The sequence below is a fragment of the Dendrobates tinctorius genome, unplaced genomic scaffold, assembly GCF_039654945.1.
Source record: "Dendrobates tinctorius isolate UK_male_01 unplaced genomic scaffold, ASM3965494v1 ptg000272l, whole genome shotgun sequence".
Taxonomy (NCBI): Eukaryota; Metazoa; Chordata; class Amphibia; order Anura; family Dendrobatidae; genus Dendrobates; species Dendrobates tinctorius.
This window is the reverse complement of record NW_027361939.1, coordinates 10,345,953-10,366,680: the sequence shown is the minus strand read 5'-3', so window position 1 is coordinate 10,366,680 and position 20,728 is coordinate 10,345,953. Positions and strand designations below refer to the sequence as shown.

Genomic DNA, 20,728 nt, shown 5'->3' with positions numbered 1-20,728 from the left:
ATTTTTGTGGAAAAAAATGATTTTTTTATTTTCACGCCCGGGCGTTATAAACTTCTGTGAAGCACTTGGGGGTTCAAAGTACTCACCACACATCTAGATAAGTTTCGTGGGGGTCTAGTTTCCAAAATGGGGTCATTTGTGGGGGGTTTCCACTGTTTAGGTACATTAGGGGCTCTCCAAACGCAAATGACACCCGCAGACCATTCCATCAATGTCTGCATTCCAAAACGTCACTACTTCCCTTCCGAGCCCCGACGTGTGCCCATACAGTAGTTTTCTCCCACATATGGGGTATCGGTGTACTCAGGACAAATTGGACAACAACTTTTGGGGTCCAATTTCTCCTGTTACCCTTGGGAAAATAAAAAAATTGGTGACTAAAAGATCATGTTTGTGGAAAAAATACGATTTTTTTATTTTCACGCCCGGGCGTTATAAACTTCTGTGAAGCACTAGGGGGTTCAAAGTGCTCACCACACATCTAGATAAGTTCCTTTGGGGGTCTAGTTTCCAAAATGGTGTCATTTGTGGGGGGTTTCCACTGGTTTGGTACATCAGGGGTTTTCCAGTCGCGACATGGTGTCCAATCTCAATTCCAGCCAAAAAAGTCAAATGGCGCTGCTTCCCTTCTGAGCTCTGCCATGCGCCCAAATAGTCGTTTACACCCACATATGGGGTATCAGCGTACTCAGAACAAATTGCACAATTACTTTTAGGGTCCTGTTACCCTTGGAAAAATAAAAATTGGGGGTGAAAAGATCATTTTTATGGAAAAAATATGATTTTTTAATTGTACCGCTGTACGTTATAAACTTCTGTGAAGCCCTTGTGGGTTCAAAGTTCTCACCACATATCTAGATAAGTTCCTCGGGGGGTCTAGTTTCCAAAAAGGTACATCAGGGGCTCTCCAAACGTGACATGGCGTCCGATCTGAATTCCAGCCAATTTTGCATTGAAAAAGTCAAACAATGCTCCTTCCATTCTGAGCTCTGCCATGCGCCGAAACAGTGGTTCCCCCCCACATATCAGGTATCAGCGTACTCAGGACAAATTACACAATAACTTTTCAGTCCAATTTCTCCTGTTACCCTTGGTAAAATAAAAAAAAATTGGACCTGAAGTATTTATTTAATTCAAAAAATTCCTGTGACGCACCTAAAGGGTTAATAAACTTCTTGAATGAGGTTTTGAGCACCTTGAGGGGTGCAGTTTTTAGAATGGTGTCACTTTTGGGTATTTTCTATCATATAGACCCCTCAAAGCGGCTTCAAATGTGATGTTGTCTGTAAAAATAAAACGGTGCTGCAAAAATGAGAAATCGCTGGTCAGCTTTTAACCCTTATAACTTCCTAACAAAAAAAAATTTTGGTTCCAAAATTGTGCTGATGTAAAGTAAACATGTGGGAAATGTTACTTATTAAGTTTTTTGGGTGCCGTATCTCTGATTTAAGGGCATAAAAATTCAAAGTTGGAAAATTGCGAAATTTTAAAAATTTTCACCAAATTTCCATTTTTTTCACAAATAAACGCAAGTTATTTGAATGCAATTTTACCACTAACATGAAGTACAATATGTCACGAGAAAACAGTGTCAGAATCACCGGGATCCATGGAAGCGTTCCAGAGTTATTACCTCATAAAGGGACAGTGGTCAGAATTGTAAAAATTGGCCCGGTCATGAACATGCAAACCACCCTTGGGGCTTAAGGGGTTAAATTCCAGCAAACTGGATGGGATTTATAGTTTGTTTTTGGGGTTTTTTTATTTTAACCTGCGTCGTGTTTTAGAAATCCACAACAATTTCTCTTGTGGGTACACTGAGTTTTATGTGCGGATTTTCCCCAAAAATTGCATTAGATGCGTTTTTAGTGTGTTTCCACTGTGGAAACGCACTAACAGTGTATGTAAACCACATGACTGTATCAATAAAGTTTTGACAAAGCCAAATACCAGGCAGTAAGAAGCAAAGCAGCTTTATTTATAACATGATGTACCGACAAGAGACAAAAACCCCAGTGATGAAAAACACCTCTGAAAAAAAAAACACTCAAAGGCGCAATGAAAAAAAAAACCTGAAAGTAACCTAATAGCTGCAGAATGTAGAAAATGTGCAATGCTAAAACTCACCAAATATTCATGGTGGGAGCGTCTTCAATACATCTCCAAACGTAAAAATTACACCGGACCCTTCCAGGGAGGCAGATATGGTACTCGCAACTGAAGGCTGTGTGCACACGATGCAGATTTGCAGCGGATCCGCAGCTGATTTTACCACGCAGAAACGTTGCATATCCGCATTGTGATGTACAGCAGCCTTAAAATCAATGAAAAAAAAAAAAACGCTGTTCAGACGCTGCAGATTTTTCCGCGCGGTTTTCCCGCGGTACAAAATCCGCAGCATGTTACTTCTTTTGTGCGGTTTTCCATCTCCCCTATCACCAAATCTGCAGGGGGAAAACCGCACAAAAACCGCATGAAAAATGGAAGAAATCCGCAGGAAAAATGCAGGTCATTTGACCTGCGGATTTCTTCCATTCTGCGCGAAAAAATCCACACTGCCAAAAAGTCCGTCTGCACTCAGCCTCATACTCCAAAATCTCCCAACCTAAACTCTGGTAATGTGGTCATGCAGACTCCTCCCCGATGTACTCCAGACAGCTGATGTGTATAAAGCAATGGGTAAGAGATTTCACCCCTCTCCCCCCATTCCATCTGTCATCATGTGTTGGATAATAATCATTTGTCTTTTTGGAGCTGGAGGTAGGAGTTTAATTCCTGTCATAGAATATTTGAACCTTTTTCTATAATATTAAGATAGTATTTGTTTTTGATGTATAAAAATAATTAGTGATGAGCGAGTATACTCGTTGCTCGGGTGTCCTCCGAGTATTTTGGCGTGCTCGGAGATTTAGTTTTCATCGTCTCAGCTGCATGATTTGCGACTGCTGGCCAGGCTGAATACAAGTGGGGATTCCCTAACAAACAGGCATTCCACACGTGTATTCAGGCTGTCTAGCAGTCGCAAATCATGCAGCTGAGACGACGAAAACTAAATCTCCGAGCACGCCAAAATACTCGGAGATCACCCGAGCAACAAGTACACTCTCTCATCACTAAAAATGGCAGACTAAGAACGCCTTCATTGAAGTTAAACACAATGATGTAGAATTTAAAAAAAAAAAAAAAAATAAATAAATAAATAAAACCCTGATTCATTGTATGTGCATGTTTACATGGGTCATATATGTGGCTGGAGTTTTTTTTTTTTTTTCCCTCCTCTCCAGGCAGAAAATCAGTAAAATGTTCTAGTAAAAAAACATCCCATGTGAACATGCCCTAACACCATGTTTTTGCGTGTTTTTTTTTTTTTTATATAGTTTTCCAACAAAATGTATTTATTTTTTTTTTTTTGGAGGGGGTATGTGCCGACACATTGGGATTCTGCACTTCAAAACTCCACTGTTCTTTTACATGCAATTTTATTATTTATTTTTTTTGGCTCCAGACTCTTCATAGTACCCTATGAGAAAGAAATGCACATTGTTCTGCAGCATCTATAAGGCCGGGATCACAATTGCGATTTTAAACGGCCGAGTCTCGCATGGTAATACACGGCGCTGCCGCCGGGACTCAGGAGCGGGGCGTGCGGCCGCATAGCAATACATGGAGCTGCACGCCCCGCTCCTGAGTCCCGGTGGCAGCGCCGTGTATTACCATGCGAGACTCGGCCGTTTAAAATCACAAGTGTGATCCCGGCCTTAAACGCATAGCGGGCAGCAAAATTAAAGACAAATGTTTTGCACTGTGTGAGAACATGGCTGGTCAAGATCAACCAATCTCAAGCTTAACCTCCTCACCCCCAGACCAGTTTTCACCTTCCTGACCAGGTCCAATTTTACAATCATGACTAGAGTTGAGCGACTTTGGTCGGATCGTGTTTTGTGAAACCCGACTGAAACAAAATTTGAGTCGAATGAAACTGGTCCGACTAGGGCAAAAAAGGTCAGAGTTTTGTCCGAAACCCGACCCCAATGCAAGTCAATGGGGAATAAAAGTCGGCATTGAGTGGATGAATGTCATCCGCTCAATTCCGACTTTTATTCCCCATTGACTTGCATTGGGGTCGGGTTTCGGACAAAACTCCGACTTTTTTGTGCCCTAGTCCGACCAGTTTCATCCAACTCCAATTTTGTTTCATTCGGGTTTCATGAAACCCGATCCGACCAAAGTCGCTCAACTCTAATCATGACCAGTGTTACTTTATGCGGTAATATATCTGGAATGCTTCAAAGAATCCTAGTGATTATGAGATTGATTTTTCGTGACACATTAAAAATTTGCAAAGTTTTGAGCTAAAATTTACAAACGTTTTCAATTTTTATATCCACCACTTAGTCATGCTGTATAAAATAGTTAATAAATAACACTTCCCACGTCTACTTTAGACCAGCAGAATTTTTTAAACTTTTATTTTTTTTTTTTTTTTTTTTTTTCTCGTTTTTTTGTTGTTTTTTTTGGTAAGGGCTATAAAAATTATTCAGCAATTTCTCAGGTTTCCAACAAAATTTACCAAAAAAAATATATATTTTTTTTTTTTTAGGAACACATCACGTTTCAAGTGACTTCAAGGGGGCCTATACAACAGAAAATGCCCCAAAACAGTAGCGTAGTTACTGAGAGTGCGGTTGTCCTGTGCTCTGAGGATCCACCTGGAGCTAAGCTACTGTTGGGCAACGTGCTCATAGAGTCTCCCTGCTCTGCTGCAATTTAACTGTATCTGTTATGGGGCCCGTGAGTGGCTGGATGCTGATGCAGTTGAAAGCAATGATGAAGAGGGAGTATTGCGCACCCTCTACCATTTAGCCTCCTTGGCATCTGATGTCACTGACAGCGGGCACGATGATGTCACTATATGGTATCCGCTGTGCAGAGATGTGCAGGCACTTGGAGCAGTGGCGCGAGGAAGAGAGGTGAGTATTGTTTTGAGTTTGTTTTTTATGGGGAGTGCATTTTACTATATGGATGCCTATTAGAAGTACAGTATACTATATAAGGCTATTTAGGGAGCCATCATATAGTATGGGAGCTAATGTGGGGTCATTATACAGTTTGGGGTCTACTTTTTTTTTTGCCTGGCTTTGCACTGTGGGCAGAACCTTTGAGTGTAGGAGTACCAAAACTATACTTTCTTCTCAAAATTTGAATGGTGTACTAAAGTTAGTCCCTTCACGGGTGTATGGATGACCCTGCTTGTATTTTTTTGCAGACTTTGCACTTGGTGCACAGTCATTGTGAGTCTAGGCGTACCATTACGTGACAATTTGAACAGAATGTGTATGAGGCCCTCCTTTGTCTAATACAGGCTGTATCTGAGTCCCTCTTGCTTCTAATTTTTGGCAGTTCTTGCTTCCTTCATAAATTACACTGAAATTTCCAATTTTTTTTTCTTGCAAATTAAAATTTTTGGTTTACGGTACTTTAAATTATTTTTTATTTGGCCTTATACACAAGTCTTTATACAGTAAAGAATGTCTTAATTTTTTTTTTTTCCTGTAAGTTTGAGGGAGTGCCAGGGCCGTAGCCATGGCTGAGACTAATGGCTCTTGCGCACCCTGGTATCCCATCACATGCAATGTCCTTTTATTGGTGTACCTGCCTCTCTGCACCTTCAAGGTCTCCTCTGAGTTGCCTAAGACCCCTTCCATATGATTGTGCACCAACAGAGACACAGTCCATTTGCAACTTAAAACGTAGAACTTCTTTCTTTTCACAGCACATCCTTATTAGATATAGCATTAGCATAGGGTTCTATGCGGTCCACATTCTTCGCTTTCCCTGTACTCTTTCTTACGTCCATCAGTACGTGCCTGGGTCGTACCGTCTCATCCGGTACTGCAGCTGTTCAGGCTCACAATGCTTAGGAGTTCCCTTGTCCGTTTTGCCCCGGACATGGGGGCATCTGCCCATGCAGTGAGCTGCCACATTTTAGAGCGACCTGTGTCCCTGTACTGTTGTGACCTCTGCTGTAGCTTTGGTTCCAGCACTGCTGTCACCACTGATGCTATGGCTGCACTTCTGGGCCCTGAATGGCTGGGTTCCTTGCTTTGAATGTTACGGAGCTCTCCACCCTATATGGGCTCCAAGGCCCTACTCCTCTAAACAGGGAAAACCTTCTACCTTAGCCACGGTTGGCTCATCCTACTTAACTATTCCTTACACTAGTTTCCTATTCCTACAATGTTATGCACATTAATGTACCCCCGTCTAGCGTAAGAACTAAGGTACTGCACTCTCTATTAACTAGATACAGCAATACATACACAATTGTACATACAAGGCAATATATTAGGAAAAGGAGTGAGGCATCACACTGTCTCAGTACACCCCTTACATAAACTTGCAATTTCTCTTCGATTTTGGAATATTTTATTGTCAGGTTTTACGTGGAGTAAAAGTGGCACCATTGTTCTCCTCAGCGATCTGGAGTCAGAGATGCTTCTAGGTGTCTTCCCCATGCTGTTCTCCTTCCATCCAGCACTTCTATCCATTTCAACATATTCACTGCCTCCCAGGCCTCCTTGTAGGGTCTGCTGGAAAAATGCTCAAATCTCTCACTCCCATTATACTCGTTACTTGAAATGAGCATCCGAGCATTTTGGCGCTCGCTCATCACTATTGATGAGCACACTGGCGCAAATTGGGATTTGACCTTGTAGAATGGATGTTTTAATAAAATCTTGGTATCTGTTCAGTGACTGGTTTTGTTGCTTTGTTAATAAAAGCTGTTACTCTTATACAATTCTCCTAACTGCTCCCAGGATGATGTGTGGGAGAACATTTCAGGAGGTTATATCAAACGAGACATCCAGTTAAAACAAAATCTTATTCCTATAATTTTACTGTGGGTAAAAGCTATGAGCCCTTCTTCATGGCTTTCTGCCTCTTCTACAACACTTTAGATTAATTATCTGACTATGGTATTACATTGATACAGTGTGCCCGAAAATTGCTGGTGGGTGAAATACTGCGGCTTCATCACCACCTGTATTAAATCTAGTATGAAGAATGTGAAATTCTGCATATCTGCTTTGTTAGGTCGTCTTTATGCCTGGACCGACCATGGGGTGGGGGCTCTCTTGACCCAAACAGTTTCATCAAGGGCATATATAAGATTGTTGGTCTCCTGGCCTGAAACAAGTCAGTGGGATAATTGGCAGCACTAACTAGTTCTAATGTGTTCAAATGCTGTCGTCAGAGCGGACTCTAATTGCAACAATTAAACTTGGGATCCTGTTATAAAACACAGCCAGCACCTGTGCTTGAGCCTGCGACTTACATGCTTAGGGCAAGTGCATATGAGCGTATTTGCTGTCTGAGTGAGATTTGAAAACATCGGGTCTCACTTGGACCAATGTTATGCTAGGGGGTTGTGCACGTGTCCGAATACAATTTTTTTTTTTTTTTTTTTTTTTTTTTTTTCTTTTACTCTCCCCTGGGACAGATACTGTCCAAGGCCAAAAAAATGATGGCATGCCCGAGTTTCATCCAATATTCGGATGGCACTCGGCCATGTAAGTCAGAGTGCGCAGGAAACACCAGTCTGCACTCGGCTGACATCTGAGTGCAGTTAGGTTTCTGCAGTGTTATGTCCCATGAATGAGACATCTTACAGACTGTCTTGTACATTTTCATGCTGTATTACAGTCTCTCATATTGTTTATTGTTGCTATGTGTTCCTGTGTTTTGCATAGCTGAAATCCTCCCTTTCCATTAAATTTGTCCCTTCTGTCTCCCTCTTCTGGGTGTGATGTCACGTCCTTCTTCCTCCTGTGTCTCATTCTCCATCTTGGCTTCATTAGAGGCACTTGTGCTTTCAGCCTGTCTGAAGAAAGTCTTTTTTACCTGCTGCTGTTTGTATGCATTCAACAAGAATTCTTACAGAAATCAAAGTCTCTTCCAGATTCTTCATAACGTGAGCTTAACTCAGCTGCCAGCAATCTGTGACAGTCGCCAATTGTAAGTAAGGTGAAGAGATCCAGCATCTCACAGAGCCATATTTGCATCCACAGGCCCGGGGGACAGAATATGCAGCATAATAGAATGGAGAAGATGGAGAAATCTTTCTCTTTTTAGTCTACTCATCCGAGAAAATCTGATTGCACTATGCTAAGACTCTGAACAAACGGTGATCAGAGTGTCATATGCATATTCCACTGCACCTGCTCTTGCCCTGATTTCCATGAACTTGGGTTTTAAATTTCATCTATCTTAGGCTGTGTGCACACGCTGCGGATTTTGCTGCGGTTCCGCAGCGGTTTTGGCCGCTGCGGACCCGCAGCAGTTTCTGCTGCGGTGTACAGTACCATGATTCCCTATGGGAATCAAAAACCGCAGTGCAGACGGTGCAGAATTTTCCGCGCGGATTATCTGCGGTTTTCAATCTATTGAGGAGATGAAAAACCGCAGGACAAAACCGCAGAGCAATCCGCAGGTAAAACCGCAGGTCTTTTGACCTGCGGTTTCACCTGCGGATTTTACAAAATCCGCGCGGATGAATCCGCACCTAATCCGCAGCGTGTGCACACAGCCTTACACTTCCAATTTCTAAATACTCTTTAAAGATGTGTTTTTTTTTGTTTTTTTTTTGTTTTGTTTTTTTGTTTTTTTTTTTACGCAAGCATACCTGCTGTTTTTCCTGTAGAAGACACTTTCAGGAATACGCTGATGGTATTTTTCTGAGCGAGAGAACTGTGTTTTCTGTTTTGGTGTGGGTTTTTTTTTTTTTTTTTATTTTTTATTTTTTTTTTGGGGGGGTTGGTGCTTTCAATCAGGTCCCAGGCTATTCACACCTTGGGGCCTGTGCAGACTTGTCACATTATGACTGTTTTCCTGATGCCAACAGGGTGTATGAAACTCCTGAAAGCTCATGCATAGATTGCAGATTTAAATCTCCAGCATGTCAATACGTTCAGCGTTTATGCTGTAGATTTCGCTAATACTAATGAGCAGGGAAAAATCTACAAAAAAATAAATAAACACATCTATTTTATTCTGAGTTTTTCCTGCCAAGACATTCAGAAATTTGTGCACATAGCTGGGTCGCCCTCCCAGGGCTGTGGGGTACTCTATACCGGGCCGGTGTCAGGGGGATGTCACCGCAGCGGTGACCCGGTCCGTGGCCCTGGGCGCCCAAGCAATGGGGGAATATAGTTAATGGAATGGAATAGTTCGTGACGCCACCTGTGGTGCTCGGTAAGGGAGGTGTTAAGCCGACGCTGCATGCAGATCCGCTGGGATTGATGGTAGGGTGCAGCAAGGGTGTAAAAGCTCTCCACAGGTGAAGCTATAGTCCCAGGGCAGTGTAGAGGTGGATGGCACGGTGATGTAGCAGTGCCGTAAGGTTAGGAAGCAGACAAGACACAGTGGGGTGCAATTTCTGTACCTTTACTTGATAACTGCATTCCAGTGTCCTGATTACAGATGGTATTGGAGCAGGCTAGCCTGGAAGCAACTCAGGGATTCTCTCTCAGCAGACGGGCTGTGCAGTCTCCTTCCTAGCGCTTGTTTGAATGAAGTACTACAGTACTAAGTTACTCTGAAGTTCCTCCTGTCAGATGTTCCCAAGAACCTTACTTACACGGCAGACAGCTGTAGCCTCTCTTGGGGACTCCCTTCTCCGGAGTCCTGGCTCTCTATCCAAGCTGCTGTTGAGCCTCAAGTCTTAGATGGGAGTAGGGCATTTACTGCCTCCTACTCCTCTGGTATCTGCTGTAGGACCGTTAGTGTCCGTACAGCCGTGGAGACCAGGCTCCAGTTCTTGCGCTCTCCCTGCGAGGGAGCTCTCCGTTCCTAGCTTAACTTCCAGCAGCTCTCTACACGTCTGCACACTTCACCCTCCGCAGACTAACTCACTTCTCCTGCCTCCTGGCCCTCAGAGGGCACTCCTCCCCTTAATCCTAGTTCAGAGTTCCCCCTGCTGGCCTGGAGTGGAACTGTGTTGCATGTATGGATTGACTGCGAGAGAGACCCATCATTGCCTCCAAGCCTGGCATTACCCTCCCCTGGAGGAAGGCAAAGCCACTGTGGCGGCCATACTCCTGGGGGTGCCACATTTCCCCCCTAGTGCAAGTCAGCACTCCTGAGCTGACGAAAAGAAACATATATGCAGTTAGACAATAACAATTGTACAAGATTTAAAAATGAAAAATGTACAAAAACCAAGTGCTTCAAAAATGGTCCTATGATGGCAAGTCCAAGCATCAGTGTCCATGGTCCATTCCTGGGCAAATGGTAAAAGTTTTTGACCACACACAAGCCCTGTGGTTTAGTGTCCATAAAACAAATTCCAAGGGAAACTCTTACAGGTTACCTGTAGGCACAAAACTTGAAAAACAGTTACATATTTACATGCACAATTTCAACATTTACATTTTTCTATATGCGATATCTAAGGGGCGGTATACCTTGTGTAGTGTGGGTAGACCTGCGTAAGACTGGTGCAGTGGGTAATGTACTGGATACACTACTGGGGGTTCTATGTAACACAACACAGGGATACTAGACTGACGCTGACCTCTTAGACTCACCAATGGTACAACAGGTTCACCACTGGCAGGGCGAGGGTTCTTTGGCTCCACTGCTGGTGTGGCATCTGCTACCTGATTTTCCTGATACTCTTGAGTCACATCTTTCTGTGCTTCCAATTGGGGAAACAGCAACACTGGCACCACTATAGCATCGTTCACTCTAGTCCAATTCGCAGGGAATTCTCCAAGCACTGTGCTGACCTTCACTTCTTCCACTATGGGTTAGATGTTACCTGGCTCTTCTTTCCTTTCCTTCAACTGGTCAGGACACAACTTCAAGTGATCTCTCGATACCGCTGCCGAGGTCTCTCCTCCATCTTTACTATAAAGGCATACCTTAGCATTATCAAAATTTGAGGCAGAATGGTATAAGGTTCAGCTTCCCACTGATCATCCAATTTGTGCAATCTTCTCTTTCTTTTCAAGACTTGCTCTCCCGGTGACGAAGGAACAGCAGGTGCATTTTGGTTGTAAAGCTTCTCCTGCTTTTGTCTTGCCTGGGCCAAACTCTTCTCCACACATTCTTGAACTCTTCTGTACTGTTGCTGCCTCTCTGTGTCCCAATCAGCATCTGGGGACGCCACTTCAGGTGTCAGGACTCCCATGTCCAAGTCAATAGGCAGCTTACCAGGTCTTGCTCTCATTAAATAGGCTGGGGTAGAGTTCACTGGGATATGGTTGTAGAGGTCCACCAGATCGGGCAACTTCTCTGGCCACAAATTCCTTTCCTCCAAGGGCAAAGTCTTCAGGAGGTCAATCACTACCTGGTTCATCTTCTCGCACATGCCATTGGTCTGTGGGTGGTACGGTGTTGTCCGGATCTTCTTACAACCATAAAGGTTACAGAATTCTTGGAACACTTCTGCCTTGAAAGCTGGACCTTGTTCTGTCAGCACTCTTTCAGGATACCCATGTGGTCTACAGAAGTGCTGTTGGAATGCTATGGCTGCTGTCCTGTCTTTGACAGGCACAACTACCAGGAATCTTGAGTAGTGGTCCACAATGGTAAGTGCATAGATGTAGCCTGACCGGCTTGTAACCAGCTTCACATGGTCCAGGGCTATCAACTCAAGGGGCTGTTTTGCTGTAGGGGAGCTCTCTGGCTGTCTCGATCCTTTCTGCTCAGGTTACATTGTCCACACTCCCGGCACCACCTCTCAATGACTTTCCTCATACCAGCCCAGTAGAACCTCTCTCGGAGCAATATTTCCTACTTTTTCCATCCGAAGTGTCCAGCTCCATTGTGGTATGCTTCCAGGACCATTGATGCTTCTCTCTTTGGGACTATTACCTGCCAAACCAGCTCATGAGTGCGGGATTGATACTCCTTCGACACAGCTTCCCTTCATAAATGAACAGCCGGCCTCTCTCCTTCCACAACTGCTGAGTTTCTTCTGGAGCATCCGACTCTGGATGTGAGTCAGCTCATGTCAGCAGCTCCTTCACCAGGCGGACTGCAGGGTCACTATCTTGCGTTTCTGCCCAGTCATGATGGGGCAACGGATTCAGGGTGACCTCCTTCAAGCCAGACCGTCTGTTGAGCACGCTGGGCCGCAAGTGGCCGGTGGAAGGGAGGTAACTATTTCCTCAAGAGCCTCATTGTCTTCTCCTGCATCTGGTAGATTAGGCATTCTGGACAGCGCATCAGCATTGACATTCTTGTGCCCTGCCCGGAACTTGATGGTAATCTCCTAGTTCGATAGCAGAGCCATCCATCGCTGTTCCAGTACACCCAGTTTTGCAGTGTCCAAATGCGTCAACGGGTTGTTATCCGTGAAGATAGTGAACTTGGTAGAGGCTAGGTAATATTTGAACCTTTCGGTGACAGCCCAGACTATGGCAAGGAACTCCAGCTTGAAAGAACTGTAATTATCAGGGTTCCTTTCAGTGGGGCGCAGCTTCTTGCTGGCATAGGAGATCACTCTTTCTTTCCCATTCTGTACCTGCGACAGTACTGCTCCTAGTCCCACGTTGTTGGCATCTGTGTACAGCACAAAGGGTTTATCATAATCTGGGTAGGCCAGAACTTCGTCTCCTGTGAGAGCCATCTTCAGTCAGGTGAAGGACCTTTCCAACTCTTCAGTCCATTCAAAGGTGGAATTTTTCTGTTTGGTCTTCTTGGACTGCCCCACCAGGAGATTTTGCATAGGGGTGGCTATTTCAGTAAAGCCCTTGATGAATCTTTGGTAGTAGCCTACCAGTCCAAGGAATTGGCGTACTTCATGAAGGTTGCTGGGCTTCGGCCAGTCCCGGATAACTGTGACCTTGTCAGGATCTGGTGCCACACCTTCTGCACTGACCACATGACCGAGGTACTGCACCTTTGGCTTCAGGAGGTGGCACTTGGAGGGCTTCACCTTCAGGCCAAAATTGGACAAAACTTCAAACACTTCAGCCAGGTGCTCCAGATGATCTTTATAGGTTTTGGAGAAAACAATGACATCATCCAGGTACAACAGGACGGTCTCAAAGTTCATGTGTCCCAGGCAGCACTCCATTAGCCGTTGAAATGTTCCTGGAGCAGTGCAGAGTCCAAATGGCATATAATTGAACTCAGAGACCCATTGGAGTGGTAAATGCGGTTTTCTTGTCAGCCGCTGCCACGGGAACCTGCCAATACCCACTAGTGAGATCCAAGGTGGAAAAGTAATTAGCAGTTTTAAGTGCAGCCAATGATTCCTCAATTCTAGGTAATGGGTAGGCATCTTTATGTGTAATGCTGTTAATTTTCCTGTAATCATCACACATTCTCATGGTACCATCCTTTTTCTTTACAAACACTATTGGAGCTGCCCAGGGGCTACAACTGTCTCTGATGACCCCTGCCTCCTTCATCTCCCTCAACATACTCTTAGAACACTGGTATTGTGTTGGGGGTATAGGTCTGTACCTCTCCTGTATGGGTGGATGGTCTCCTGTGGGGATATGATGTTCAACCCGTTTTGCCTGCCCAAAATCTAGTGGGTGTTTGCTGAATACCCGCTCATACTCTTGTGTCACTCTGTAAACACCATTTTTCCAGTATGAAGGTGTAGAGTCGGTTCCCACCTGCAGTTGCTGACACCACTCATCTGGCTGCTTCACAGAGCCATTGTCCTCCACCTGATCAGATGAGACCAAGGGTTCTGCTGCCTGCAAAGAGTTGTTATTAACGGTGAGCAGCTTAGCAACTGTGGCGTAACGAGGTATTGTGGCTTCCTCTTCCCCACAATTCAAAAGGCGTACAGGTACTCTCCCCTTTCGTACATCAACCACCCCTCTGGCTGTCAGGACAGTGGGCCTGCTCTCGGAGTATACTGGTTCTACCAACGCCTGGTAATCTCTCCCTCTAAGACCTATAGCTGCCCGACACCAAACCAACATTTCACATATGGGGGTATTGCAATGGGGAAAGCATCACTCACTCTGATGCTGCCATTCTCTCCGTCAGAGAGTTATACCTGTTGCTTTTGCATCAGGGCTTGGATCTCCTTCTGCAGGACTCGTTGCACTCCGGAACCAGCAGTCTCAGCCACTTGTTGCAACAAGACAATAACCTCGGACAGACAGTTTTCAATTACATTTTGTACCAAGAGTCATCATGGGATTACATTCATGTCGGTCAATATCAACAACTATTAAACCTTGAGACTTTAGCTCTACCCGCCCCACTTTGACAGTAATTTCTTTACATCTTATCTGCGGTAAAGACTGATCATTACTAGCAACTACTGTCAGTTCATCAGTTGGGCCACGGGTAAGCTCTGAATCAGCCCAATATCTCTTGTACAGAATGTACGGCAGTGGTCACCTGGGAGCCAGTGTCCAGCAAAGCGTTCATGGGGATGTTGTCAATCACCACAGGAAGGATTGGTCTCCCTCCCACATACTTGGCTCTCCAGTTCCTTGGGCCTGGTGATCCTACTCCTGGGGGTTGGCCCTCTGCCCCAGGGGTTGCTCGTTTAATGGACAATATCTTGCAAGATGACCGGCCTTGTAGCAGCGATGACAGATGGGACGTCCGTCCTGGTCATAGCGATCGTTGTTCCTTCCTCGAAGTGGCAGGGCTCTCCTCCTCCGGAGCCACGGGACATCCTCTGGACGGGAAGCAAGCTGGATCTTTTCTTTGGAGGACACTTGTAGGGACTGCACGGTTTTAGTAAGTGCAGCCATTCCTTTGGTCAACTTCTGGACCTGAAGACGCAGCTCCTCAGTTGGATCTTTAGCCAGAGTCTGTGCATCAGCCTCCACAGGGATGGAAAGAAAAGATGTTGCTTCCTGATGGTAGGTGATCGCTGGGCGCCTAGGGGGCGCTGGACGGCTGTCAGTGGACTCCTGCAGTACCCGAATAGCCCTGTCTTCAAAATCAGCAAAGTTCAGATCAGGGTTTTGCAGGGTTATAATACGCAACTGTCCTCTGTGGGTACTGGATAGGAGTCCTTCAATGAACTGCTCCTTTAACAGTTTATCTTCCTCCTTGACACTGTCAGGATCAACTTGCTTAACTGCTCGCAGAGCCTCCTGCAGGTTGAGAGCATAATCCCTGATACTGTCCTGCGCCTTCTGTTTACAGCCAAAGAACCTCATCTTGATTTCAGCTGCAGTGCGAGTGTCAAAGGTGCTCCTCAGCTTGGCCAGGATCTTTGCAACAGTCTCTTTATCAGTGTCCTGCCAGGCTTTCACTTCTCTCTGCGCTGCACCCTTTAGCTGTCCAATCAGGATATTCACTTTCTGGCTTTCAGACAGAGGGTATACTTTAAACAAACTGCACAGTCTCTCATTAAATTCACTCAGGGTATGCGACTCACCCGAGTACTGCGGTAGCCAGGCCGCTCCCGGTATATAGGGCATAGACAGCGGCATTATGGAGACCACTGCAGCGGGCGCTCCTCCTGGCGGTGCTGCGGGGCTGACAACGGCGCCTGCCGCTGCATCACCGTTTGGCGCGGACATCCTCCCTTCCCCCCCCCCCCCCAGTTAACGTTAGCCAGGGCCGGGGGTTGTGTGAGCTCACCAGCGGCCGCTTCACAGGCCCGACGCTCCGGGCTGTAGGCCTCAGCTCCTCCTCTTCTCGCACGCTGTCCTCTCTTCCTGCGCGGCGCTTCGCTTCTTCGCGCTCTGTGGCAGGCTCCACCCACGAAGGCCCACCTCTTTCTTCCCGCGTGCGCCAAGCAGCGCGGCAATGGCGCTATTGGCGCCAATTATACACAGTCTTTTTTCAGTCTATGGCACACAGGACCCGGGGATACCAGGCTCTGTAATCCTGTTCGTGATGCCAAATTGGGTCGCCCTCCATGGGCTGTGGGGTACTCGGTACCGGGCCGGTGTCAGGGGGATGTCACAGCAGCGGTGACCCGGTCCGTGGCCCTGGGCGCCCAAGCAATGGGGGAATATAATTAATGGAATAGTTCGTGACGCCACCTGTGGTGCTCGGCAAGGGAGGTGTTAAGCAGACGCTGCATGCAGATCCGCTGGGACTGATGGTAGGGTGCAGCAAGGGTGTAAAAGCTCCCCACAGGTGAAGCTATTGTCCCACGGCAGTGTAGAGATGGATGGCACGGTGATGAAGCAGACAAGACACAGTGGGGTGTAATTTCTGTACCTTTACTTGATAACTGCATTCCAGGGTCCTGATTACAGATGGTATTGGAGCAGGCTAGCCTGGAAGCAACTCAGGGATTCTCTCTCAGCAGATGGGCTGTGCAGTCTCCTTCCTAGCGCTTGTTTGAATGAAGTACTACAGTACTAAGTTACTCTGAAGTTCCTCCTGTCAGATGTTCCCAAGAACCTTACTTGCACGGCAGACAGCTGTAGCCTCTCTCGGGGACTCCCTTCTCCGGAGTCCTGGCTCTCTATCCAAGCTGCTGTTGAGCCTCAAGTCTTAGATGGGAGTAGGGCATTTACAGCCTCCTACTCCTCTGGTATCTGCTGTAGGACCGTTAGTGTCCGTACAGCCGTGGAGACCAGGCTCCAGTTCTTGCGCTCTCGCTGCAAGGGAGCTCTCCTTTCCTAGCTCAACCTCCAGCAGCTCTCTACACGTCTGCACACTTCACCCTCTGCAGACTAACTCATTTCTCCTTCCTCCTGGCCCTCAGAGGACACTCCTCCACTTAATCCTGGTTCAGAGTTCCCCCTGCAGGCCTGGAGTGGAACTGTGTTGCATGTATGGATTGGCTGTGAGAGAGACCCATCATTGCCTCCAAGCCAGGCATTACCCTCCCCTGGAGGAAGGCAAAGCCACTGTGGCGGCCATACTCCTGGGGGCGCCACATAGCTACAGGCAGTTTTTCCACTTTAGTGACTGTAGAAGCTTCCGTATTCTAGGATGCCAGTCACTAGTAGTAATTCAAAACAAAGCTCCTGTATCTTTTAAAAGGAGGTTTATTAAGACCTAAACAGAAGGTATCTGACAAGGGTACATTGCAAGAAGAAAAGGTGATAGGAGATTGTAATGTCAGAAGGGGAAGTGCCAGAGCAGCTCTGTGTGCTAGGTTTTGCTTACCGCCATATGCATAATTCATCCTGGAATTAGTCCTCACCAATCTGGTTAATGTTATGTGGAATTGTCAATCAATGTTGTTGCTGATGTCAAGAATCTCATGATGGTGGCCTTCACTGAGTATTTTGGATAAATCCTCTCAAAGACAAACGCCTGAAAAATTGCAAATAAAAACTACTGAAAAACTCCTATTCATTTCTATTGTTGAAAAAAAGAATGTGCATGTCACTACTTTAATGCTGCTCCTAACCGCATCTGCTCTAAACTAAGCTCAGGCCAATCGAAGAACAAGTCAGGGGTAGGAACTTTTATATAAAAAAAAAAAAAAAGTTCACAACTGCTTCAGGCAGAAACAAAAACTTCCTCCAAAGAAGGAGCCATTCCTGAAGAAGTTTCTGCTTAAAAATGTTGACAACTTTTGAAGTGTACTTGTAGGACCAAAATGGATTAGAATCAAACATCCTTTTGGCCTTCATATCTCAGAATGGTCAGTAATGAACTTGACATTGCATAGAAACAAGCTTCCTGAAACGCCCAAGGCAATAACTGTCTCTGGGGTAGTAGCGGTGGGTGAGTGTCATGTTTCTGACACCCCGGCACTTTTACAGAAAAAAGAGGGTTCTAGGTGTGTATGTGGGCTGGCAGTGTTGCAATGGCTACCTTCATCTTCAGGCTAGTTACATTCCTTACCAGGTCCATTAGACTTCAAGACAAGGACACCAGGCACGTTCGCAAAAACAAGGCACGCTTTATTTGGTGACAGAATTGGGTATAAAAGGCAGCAGGCAGCACACTTTTCAACTTCTATCTCATATTGACGTACATTCTTATTGGTTTTGGGCGATGGCACTTTACATGTGGACAGTAAACCAGCACAGCAAATGAGGTACAGGCTGCCAGGGTGTTGGTGGTAGTCATGACAAGGGGCTGTACTGTTCCCACACCCTGGCGCCCCACAGATGAAATACAATGTCCCTTATGCTGCATGTGTAGCGTGCGCAGCAGTACACACACTTACTGTCAGAGTCCCCTCTGCTTCTGTCACTCTGGCTATCCATGAGCTCCACATACCACTTCAGAGACTATGTACTTTTTCAACAGTTTAACTTTACTGAGCAGTAGGGTATCCATCACACATACAGCACACTGGCATCTCTCAAGCTCTCCCTGCAATCCCTGTTCCTTCTGGCAGTCCCTGCTTTGCTTCTGGCAATCCCTGTCTCGCTGCTGTAAAATCTCTGTCCCGTCCATGCCTCTAGGTCCACCAGCTTCCTACCATCCCCTGGCCTGGCTTCAATAGGAAAAGGTGCCAGGTTCACCTGCCCTGGTTGTAGACCTCGGATCCTCTTCAGATTGGTTTCTATTCACGCTGGTGACTGCCTGCACGCCGCTCAGCCTGGGGATCCTTCCTGCCTTAGCAGCCTTATCCCCACAGCTAGCAGACTGTCTCCCTTCACTGCTGCATCCTGACTGACTCTGACCAGGAACTCCCTGTACATTCCACTGCTGTGTGCTACACTGCTCTGTAGCCCCTCCCAACTAGAAAACCCTTATACTAACTAAACCTAAGCTAATAGTAATAATCCTATTCCCTATATCTAATATGCCCCACTAATCTAACCCCACTATTATTCTATGCTAACCTCTATTCTATCACTAATTCTGTACATGAACACCTATCAAAGACATCCACATTATAGTACATAAACAATACCGCACATTACATTCATAAACCACAAGGTACCGCACGTCATCATGTGAACTGTGTCCAGAGAAGGGGAGGCATGTGACGACCTCGGTCACCTCATTACAAAGGGACACACGGGTCAATATGTTGTGCTGTGAGCCCAGTACCCAAATAGCAGACTGTGATCCATTAACGAGGGCCTACCTTGGAGACACCTCCCTCTGTTTCCTCAGCTTGGCAAGACCTTTCTCTATAGGTCCTCATACAACTGGATAATACTGGACTCGCTACGTCCTTTCATTCTCCCACTGAGTTTCACCCACTTGCTTGCTGAACAGGAACACAGTTACCGCTAAAGTGTCTTCAAGATTCTAGCTGCCTTGTCCCTCCCAGCTCACTCCACACTAGCTCAGTTCCTTTCCAGAACTCTTCACTTTACTAACTTCCTCAATCTCACTCACCAGAGATTCCCAATTCTCTTCCTAAATATGTACTGGCCTTACAGTTAACCCTGACACCCAGTTCTGTACAAAAGTGAAAAGGAAGACAGTGACATCTTGTGACCCTTGGTTAGTTCGGCAACCCACAAGGCAATTACAGTGCCTTGCGAAAGTATTCGGCCCCCTGGAACTTTTCAACCTTTTCCCACATATCATGCTTCAAACATAAAGATATCAAATGTAAATTTATGGTGAAGAATCAACAAGTGGGACACATTTGTGAAGTTGAACGAAATTTATTGGCTATTTTTAAATTCAGTTTTTGAATTTCCACAAAAAAAGTGGGGCGTGCAATATTCGGCCCCTTTACTTTCAGTGCAGCAAACTCACTCCACAAGTTCATTGTGGATCTCTGAATGATCCAATGTTGTCTTAAATGACTAATGATGATAAATATAATCCACCTGTGTGTAATCAAGTCTGTTTAACCCCTTCCTGACATCCGACGTACTATCCCGTCCACGGTACCCGGGCCCGTATGACCGTGGACGGGATAGTACGTCTACCGCGATCAGCGGCGCCCACGTGGTGGGCGCCGCTGATCGCGGCCGGGTGTCAGCTGATTATCACAGCTGACACCCGGAACTATGTGTCAGGGGCGGTCACGGACCGCCCCCGACACGTTAACCCCTTGCACACCGCGATCAAACATGATCGTGGTGTATCGGGAGTTAAAGGGAAGCATCGGGAGGGGGCTCCCTCCGTGCTTCCCTGAGCCCCCCACGGCAGCGCAATGTGCAGCGCTGCTGCGGGGGGCTCCTATCCTCCAGGCCCCTGAATCCAAGATGGCGACGGGGGCCTTCGGGGACCTGAGGAAGCTGGCTTCCTCAGTGCCTGCAAAGCGCAGGCAAGAGGAAGTCTTCTTCAATGCCTGTGACAGATTGCTGATCTGTCAGTGATCTGTGATGTGACAGATCAGCGATCTGTCACAGGACAGTGATGTCCCACCTGGGACTATGTAATAAAGTAAAAAAAAATTAAAAAAAATGTTAAAATAAATTAAAGAAAATCACCAAATTAGAGAAAAAAAAAAAATATTCCCTCAATAAATCCATTTTTTGGAAATAATAAAAAAAAACAAAAGTACACATATTAGGTATCGCCGCGTCCGTAATGACCCGCCCTATAAAGCTGTCCCATTAGTTAACCCTTTTAGCGAACCCCTTAAAAAATAAAAATAAACGAAGCAAAAAATAATGATTTATTATCATACCGCCAAACAAAGTGTAATAACGCGCGATCAAAAAGACGCATATAAATATCCATGGTACCGCTGAAAACGTCATCTTGTCCCGCAAAAAACGAGCCGCCACACAGCATCATCCGCGAAAAAATGAAGTTATAGCTCGCAGAATAAAGCGATGCAAAAATAATTATTTTTTATATAAAATAGTTTTCATTGCATAAAACCGACAAAAACATAAAAAAAGACCTAAATGAGGTATCGCTGTAACCGTACTGACCCGAAGAATAAAAC

At 45.7% G+C, this 20,728-nt stretch overlaps 1 protein-coding gene across 1 annotated transcript in view; it reads left to right on the top strand.

Annotated features, from left to right (window-relative positions):
- Nucleotides 1-2,688: 2,688 nt before the first annotated feature.
- The window catches only part of ASTL (astacin like metalloendopeptidase), a 99,469-nt gene continuing 81,429 nt past the window's right edge, over nucleotides 2,689-20,728 (top strand). The window contains exon 1 of the mRNA XM_073559524.1: nucleotides 2,689-2,760. Coding sequence (XP_073415625.1) covers nucleotides 2,721-2,760 — 40 coding nt within the window. The 5' untranslated portion in view covers nucleotides 2,689-2,720. The remainder of the gene's footprint in view (nucleotides 2,761-20,728) is intronic.